The sequence below is a fragment of the Elephantulus edwardii genome, unplaced genomic scaffold, assembly GCF_000299155.1.
Source record: "Elephantulus edwardii isolate Elephantulus edwardi_28Jun2011 unplaced genomic scaffold, EleEdw1.0 scaffold00105, whole genome shotgun sequence".
In the NCBI taxonomy this organism is placed as follows: domain Eukaryota; kingdom Metazoa; phylum Chordata; class Mammalia; order Macroscelidea; family Macroscelididae; genus Elephantulus; species Elephantulus edwardii.
In genome coordinates, this window is record NW_006399855.1 from 1,656,587 (window position 1) to 1,665,125 (window position 8,539).

General features: G+C 41.4%; 1 protein-coding gene across 1 annotated transcript in view; it reads right to left on the reverse strand.

The window, feature by feature from the left end:
• The window catches only part of LOC102849640 (enoyl-CoA hydratase domain-containing protein 3, mitochondrial-like), a 56,135-nt gene that overhangs the window by 22,774 nt on the left and 24,822 nt on the right, over positions 1-8,539 (reverse strand). Inside the window, exon 4 of the mRNA XM_006891844.1 lies at positions 748-948. Within this exon, the coding sequence (XP_006891906.1) occupies positions 748-948 (201 nt within the window). The remainder of the gene's footprint in view (positions 1-747; positions 949-8,539) is intronic.

Here is an 8,539-nt window from a genome sequence, read left to right on the forward strand (position 1 = left end):
GTGAGATGATATCTCATAGTTGTTTTGATTTGCATCTCTCTTAGAGCTAGGGATTTTGAACATTTCTTCATGTGCTTGTTGGCCATCTGAATGTCCTCTTTGGTGACGTGTCTCTTCATAGCCTGTGCCCATTTTTCAATTGGGTGTTTACCTTTATATTGTGGTGGAGTTTTCAGTATTTTTGATTGCATGTTTTATATGTGTGCTGCTAACAAAAATGTCTGCAGTTCAAATTCACCAGCAGCTCCAAGGGTGAAAGATAGTCACCTGACGGACATTGTTGAAAGGCCCGAGTTGGAAGTGACTCCACAGCAGTGGGTTTGGTTGGATTTTTTGTGTTTTCTTTATAATGTTTTGGTTTATTAAATATCACTGGAAACCATTTAGTGCCAACAAAACTGAGTCTTTCCTGCATTTCAAATGAAAGCATGAAAATACATCCCTTTATAAAAACAAGGCAAAACAAAAAAATCCCAACTAGTCATATCCAGCAATAATGCAAGATTGAAATGTAGAGATTTCTCAAATTGATGGCTACTGTAGAAAACTATATAGGAACAGGTAGACAGCTGTTGCCTTCCTAACCAAAGGCATTAAAAGGAACATCTGACACATACATCCAGATATGTTTTGGGGAGAATGTCCTTATACAAATGGCATTTTAACAAGTTAATTCTGAAAATAACCATCATAAAAACTAGAAGACTAAAACCAGAGGAGGGGCTAGAGGACATTAACTCAACTCACCTTTTTGGGCAATGTCCTTCCCAAGGCCACACCTGGGGTGGAACAGAAGAGCCCGATGGTCACACCAGGAGTGGCAAAAGAGGATCTGTCGCTTGCCACAGCAATGTCACAGCTGGCAACCAGCTGACAGCCAGCAGCAGTGGCCAAGCCGTTCACCATGGCGATGACTGGAACTGGGTGGTTCTGGATCTGCATCATGACCTGAAAGAGGAAACACACCATGTCACTTGTCCAAGAATGAAGTCCAATATTAAAACCTATTGTTGTAGAGGACTTTGCACGCTTTCAAGTACCTTTGATAAGCATTAGTTTACCAAACTATATTTTTTAATAAGAACAAAATGAACTTTTTAGTTGCCACCATGTTGACTGTAACTCATGTCAACATAGAAATGTACTTTATAGAGTTTTCAATGGCTGTGACCATTCAAAAATAGGTTGCCCACATTGCCTTCCAAGGTGCTAACCTTTCATGTGGAAATCGAGTGCCTCAACATTTGCACCATCTATGGGCTCCATAAAAAGAATTGAGTTGTATTACCTGTCTACCATGATCCAGCCTATCAGAGTTGGTCTTCCTGAGAATGTCAGGAGGAAGGAACCCTATTTTACCACAAGGACACCAAAATTCAAAGAGGGAAAGTGCCTTTCCAAAAGTCACACAACCTCTAAATGGTAGGTATGGGATTTGAACTTGTGTTGGTCTGACTTCCCATGTCCAAGCTCCTACCACCACAGCATAGTGCATATGTGAGATTATATTTCACTGAGTAGTGTCATAGACTGAATCATGTCTTCTTAAAATATGTGTTAACTGGGCTAGGCTCAAACTAAATATTTCAAGCTTCCTGCCATCAAGTTGGAACAGATTTATAGCTGACCATCCAGTGGGTTTTAGAGGCTATAAATTACACAGAAGGAGACTGCACATCTTTCTCCTGTGGAGGAGCTGATGGAGTCAAAACACCCACCTTTGAGTTGGCAGCACAACCCCCTATCCATTAGGCCACCAATGCTCCTCCAGGGCTAGACTCAGCATAATGTAATTTCTTCTGTGTGGTACACCTGTGTTGTAACATCATAACTTCTATGATGTTAATTAGTGAGGTAGAATTAGAGACAATTTGTAATGATGCACGTTTCTGCATGCTATGATCTGAGTTGTGATTAGCCAACCAATTTTAAGGGGATCAGAGTGGGATGCAATATACTCCATAATTAATTGTCCTCCTCTGATAAAGGGAGAATTTTCTTAGGCTGCAAAACCTTTTGTCTTATGGAAGATAAAAGGAAAGAGGAGGCAAATAGAGGGGGAGTGACTTCCATATGTACATGAAAGAAGACCTGTAGTATAGCACATCCTCTCAACCAAGGTTCTGGTTCTAGGAGCTCCTAAATCCAGGGGCAGGCCCAGACATAATGGAGATCTCTAAGAAAAGCCAGGCCTACAGATGAAGAAGGAAACAAAGATCTCTTCCAGAACTGACAAAGAGCAAACTCTTTCCCCTAGAGCCGCCCCCCCCCCAAATTTGAACTTCTAGCCTCCTAAACTGCAAGAGAACACATTTCTCTTTGTTAAAGCCAAATGCCTGTGGGTGTCTTTGATTCAGCAGCACTGATAACTAAGAGGAGCAGCCTCAGTGAAGAAAAGTACTAATTATTGAGATTTTTTTGTTGTTGTTTTGTTTTTTTAATTTCCAGAGAACAAGAAAACAAAATCTTTCACAAACAGTTCATTTTAACTATGCCTATTTATATCTCTTGTGCTAAAAGTCAGAAACTGGTATTTGGTACCTTCTTGAAAAATTTAAGTAGAAAGGAGGCTTGAAGGAAATTTTCTTCCTAATTACTTCTCAAATTACAAATTACCACTATGAACACTCTTTCTACTCAATTAAAATGGGGGGAGAGGGTACACCCTGCTGTCATCAAAATGAACAGAATTCCTTACACTGAGCCCAGGGCAATGCCAGGAAAGGCACATAGTTGTTTCTGTCATCCCTTCTCAATAAATCTTCAGAACTTTAACTTATTTTTGCAGCTTACAAAATAACTTACTTGATTTCTCCACTTTTTCATGACACACTAAACAGATTTTGTTGCTATGGTAACTTCATCTTAAAAAATTGTTGCTCTTTGAACTTTCACAGGGATGGGAGAGGACAACAAGGAAATCTGAGCTTGCTTCCCTAAGGCCGTGATCCAAAGGAAACCTGATTTCGAGATGTTGCTTCAGAAACCTACCTTTCATATTGATAAATATTTTATATCTGTTAGCTTTATTATAAAATAAGCATTTAAGAATACAATATCCTGTTCTAAAACAGTTGTTCTTGATTCTTTAAAGAGGTCACCTTTTGAGAGCTAGATGACTGCTAAAGACCACCTCTGTAGAAAAATGCATGACATTTTCACTAATTTAGAGCAGGCACACACTCTAGGGAACATTTTAGTGGTATGGTGGTTAAGAATCTGGCTGCTAACTGGAACCCAGTGCAGCTGGAACCCAGCGCAGTTGGAATAGGCCTGAGAACTGGAATTTGAGTAAGATTCTGCATGTGCTCAATCGTGCTACACAACTTGCCTGCCACCAGCTCGACGCACTATGCCCTGCACCTACCTCTACACGACTCACCCTATGCCTGCCTCTACGCACTGCACCCTGTGTCCACTTCTATGCCACTCGCCCAGCACCCTCCAGCCTGTACCCTCTGCCCACCTCTACACTTCACCCACCTCTATGCTCCACCCACCTCTACTCAGTGACTTCAGATCAAGAAACTATCATCACCTCAGGCATGAAAAACTCTACCACAGTGACATCACAAAAGAAACAGGCCATCTCACAAACTACACAAGCACAAAGCAAGATGTCACCCCAAAAAAGTGACACAATTCTAATAGATTTCCTAAGGCCAGATAGTTAGATGGAACTTTCTGACAAAGAACTTAAAAGAACAATCGCTTCTTGGCCTTTTGGCTAAGATCAAGTGTAAAAGGACAATGATTGAATAGTTTCAATGTGTGAAAGACAAACCTGAAGAATTACAGGATACTGCAAGCAAAAACCAGGAGGAGCTTAAAAAAAATTCCAAAACAATACAGATAAAATAAAGGAGGCATTCGAGGCTCTGGATAAAGAAGAAATCGTGATCCAAAATACGAGGGCCAATGTTTCAGATGCTTTCAACATGATGGAGGGACACATGAAGAGAGTTGAAGAGATGGAATACGGACTCAGTGAAATAGAAGATAGAATTGCTACCACTGATCTACAAAAAGTAGGATCAAAAAGGAAGGAAAAAGAAGAACACCTAAGAATAATGTGGGACATCATCAAGATTAATAACATGCACATCATTGAATCCCAGAATAGGAAGATTGTTTTTTGTTGTTGCTGTTGTTGTTATGTGCCATCGAGTCACTTGCAACTCATAGCGACCCTATGTACAACATCCCTAAACTCTGCTCTGTCCTGTGCCAATCGCACCATCTCTGATACACCCATCCTGATTACCCCAGTCACTGAATCAATCCACCTCAAAGGGGGTCTTCCCCTTCTGCACTGTCCCTCCACCCTACCAAGCATGATGCCCCTCCCTCTCCAAGGACCTGTCCCTCCTTGCAACATATCAAAAGTATGTTAGATGGAGCCTCAGAATCCTTGCCTCCAAGGAGCCACCTAGTTTAACCCTTTCCAGGATGAATCTGTTTGTTTTCCTAGCAGTCCATGGTCCAGAGTCCTCAATACTCTTCTCCAGCACCACAGCTCAAAGGCATCAATTCTCCTTCTATCCTCCTTAGGCATTGTCCAACTCTCTGATGCATAACAAGTGACTGCAAAGTCCATGGCCTGTATCAGACACAACTTAGTCTCCAAAGAGACATCATTGCTCTTCAGTACTTTGGAGAGGTCCCTAACAGCAGATTTTCCCATGGCAATATATCTTCTAATTTCCTGGCTACTGATGCCAAGAGTGTTAACTCTGGAGCCAAGCAAACTGAAGCTGTGAACAATCTCAATCTCTTCACCATCCGTCCTGATGCTGCCAGTTGGTCCAGTGGTGAGAATCTTTGTCTTCTTGACTTGAGTCCATATTGAAGGCTGCAGTCCTGCAAGCGCTTCAGGTCCTCCTCAGTTTCAGCAAGCAGGGTTGTGTCATCTGCATATCGCAGATTGTTGATAGCTCTTCCACCAGTCTTGACCCCACATTTCTCTTCATAGAGCCCAGCCTCCTGGATAATCTGTTCTGCATACAGGTTGAAAAGGTATGGAGACAGGAATCCCTGGCATACATCCTTCCTAATTTTGAAACATGCAGTGTTTCCTTGCTTTGTTCTGACAACTGCCTCTTGGTCCCAGTAGAGTTTTCTCATTATGCACGATCAAGTGTTCTGGTATTCCCATTCTTCTCAGAGTCAGCCACAGTTTGTTATGATGCACACAGTAAAACGCCTTTGCATAGAATAGGAAGAAGCAAGTAAAAAAAATTGTGGAAGAATTTATAAAGAAACTTCCCTGGGATAATGAAGAATAACAGAATATATATTCAAGAAGCTCAGAGAACACCATATAGAATGGACCCCAAAAGAAAAACACCAAAGCATATCCAGAAACAAAGATAAGGAGAGAATCCTGAAAGCAGCAAGGGAGAAACAAAGAGTAACCTATAAGGGAGAGCAGATAAGACTAAGTGCTGATTTCTCAGCAGAAAACATGCTAAAAAGAACACAGTAGAATGACATTAATATTGAACATTCAACACAACTGCCAACCAAGAACATTGTACCCAGAGAAATTGTTCATCAAATATGAAGGAGTGATCAAGATATCCCCAGAAAAACAAAACTTATGGGAGTTTGTACAAACAAGACCAGTGTTGCAAGAAACATTGAAAGATATCCTTCTTACAGAGGTGCTACAGAAAGCAGGATGGACCAACATAATTACCAACAACACCAAGAAGTACTCAACACAATGATAGCAATAAAATAGAATCTTTCAATAATCACATTGAATGTGAATGGTTTAAATACACCAATTAAGAGAAAAAGAGTAACAGATTGACAAAAAACCCAAATCCATCAATATGCTGTCTACAAGAAATATGCCTGAAAAGTGAAGATAAAGACTAAAAATAAAAGGGTGGGGAAAATATACCAAGCAAATGGCAACCGAAAAATGCTAAGAGTAGTGATATTAATATCTGATAAAATAAATTTCAATGAAAAAACCATGACAAAGGACAAGGAAGGTTACTACATAATGCTTGAACAGTCAATGGAATATGAAGACATAACAATATCATCTATATACCAAATGATGTTGTTGTTTAATGTCGTCGAGTCATAGACGACTCATAGTGACCCTATGAATGAACAGCCTGAGCACTTCATACATAGAGTTTCCGGAGGCAAGTCATTTTGGAAGTGGATGCCGCTCCTGCTTCCAGGCTTGATTTACTCGGGAAGCTCCAGCCAACACTGTCCACCATGGGTGCCCATTACCACAAATGGCACATCACTGTCACAGTCTTCAGCATCACAGCAACCACGAGTTACCTCTGTACAGCAACGCAGAGACCAGTGCTATACCACCTAGAAGAATGTTTGACAGGAAGCCAATTTGAACCTGGCCCGAGGGTTCCTGCCACAATTCCTGCACTCCCACCACCATGCTCCGTCTTTCTAGCAAGGAGAGCTTCCCAAGAGCTTGGGAGGAGCCAGCCAAACCAGGAACAACATGGCCACTTCTTTCCCAGCTGCGTTGGGCTTAAGGCCGCCTCCTGGTTCAAACCCTAGGCCCAGGCTGGCTAGCCTCACTCCAGGGACAGAGCAAACCTGCACGTCAAACACATTGTCAGAAAAGCAGGCGACTCCAAAAGCTTACCACGGTTCCTGCACTCCCACCACCACGCTCCTGCCTTCTGGCAAGGAGAGCTTCCCAAGAGCCTGGGAGGAGCCAGCCAAACCAGGAACAACATGGCCACTTCTTTCCCAGCTGCCTTGGGCTTAAGGCCACCTCCTGGTTCAAACCCTAGGCCCAGGCTGGCTAGCCTCACTCCAGGGACAGAGCAAACCTGCACGTCAAACACATTGCCAGAAAAGCAGGCGACTCCAAAAGCTTAAGACCGCCTCCTGGTTCAAACCCTAGGCCCAAATGACAGACTTGCAAAATATGTAAAATATGTAAAACAGGTGAGCTCTGGTGGCCTAGTGGTAAGAAGTTGTACTGCAATCCCAGAGGTGTGTGGCTCAAATCCACCAGATGCTCTGCTGGAGAAGGAGGGACAATCTCCTCCTGTACCAGTCAGATCCAATTTGTTGGTACACACACACAAAAAATCATAACATGAAATTTTAAAAAACCACCAAAATATATGAGATAAACATTAACAAAACTGAAAAAGGAAGTAGACAATACTACTATAGTAGTAGGAAACTTCAATTATACCACTTTCAAGAAAAGATAGAACTACCAGAAAGAAACTCAACAAAGATGCTGAAGAATTAAACCACACAACAAACTAACTTGATCTCATAGATATTTTATAGGCTAATGCACCCAAAAAAGCACAGTATACCTTCTTCTCCATGTGTATAACCTGTGTTTATGTTTCTTATAAAATGTATTTGCAATGAATAAGTCATTGGTCATGCAAAATTCAATCATTCTACCTCCAGCTTCATTTCTGTCACCAAGTCCATGTTTTCCAACAACTGATTCTTCTTCTCTGTTCCCAACTTTTACATTCCAGTTACCCATTATTATCAGTGCATCTTGATTGCATGTGGGATCGATCTCTGACTGTAAAAGTTAGCAGAAATCATCTATTTCTTCTTCTTTGGCTCTGACTGTTCGTGCATGTATCTGAATGATAGTGTTATTCACTGGACTTCCTTGTAAGCATATGGATATAATCGTGTCACTCACAATGTTATACTTCAAGATGGATCTAGAAATTACTTTCTTAACTATGAAAACAACCCCATTTTTTCTCACCTTTTCATCTCCAGAGTAATATAGCAAATGATCATCTGACTCAAAATGCCCCATGCCGGTCCATCTAATTTCACCAACACCTAGTATGTCAATAATTATGCGTGCCATTTCTTTCTTAACAATATCTAATTTTCCTCCAATCATGGTTCTCACATTCCATGTTCCAATCACTAGTGTCTGCTTACAAGTGTTCCTCTTCCTTTGTATCTTCATACTTGAAACTTCTACCTCAGTTGCCCTCTCTGTTAGTCTACATGTGTTCTGTTGTACATAAGGTTTTCAGAGGCCTGCTATTTCAGAAGTGGGTGGCCAATCCTTCTTCCTAGTCTGCCTTAATCTGAATGTTCAGTTTAGAGGAGTATCTGACAGACGAGCAATTTATAGAAAAGTGAAACATAAATCCCTCATTGTGGAGTTAACCATTAGTTACAGTGTAGTCCCTGGCCCAGTGTCTTGATCCACTTATTTCCCAGCTCCATCAGGTTGATTACATCTGCAGAAAGAGCCGCTGGAGAAGTTCAATATCAGCTGTGAAAACTAGGCCAGGAGCTGATTGTGGAACAGACCATCAACTACTCATATGCAAGTGCAAGCTGAAGCAGAGGAAAATTAAACCAAATCCACAGGAATCAAAATATGACTTTGAGTTCATCCCACCTGAATTTCAGAACCATCTCAGGAACAGGTTTGAGGCCTTGAACACTAATGAGCGAAGACCTAATGAGTTGTGGGAGGATGTCAAATGTATCATCCAGGAAGAGTGCAGACGGTCATTACAAAGATAGAAGA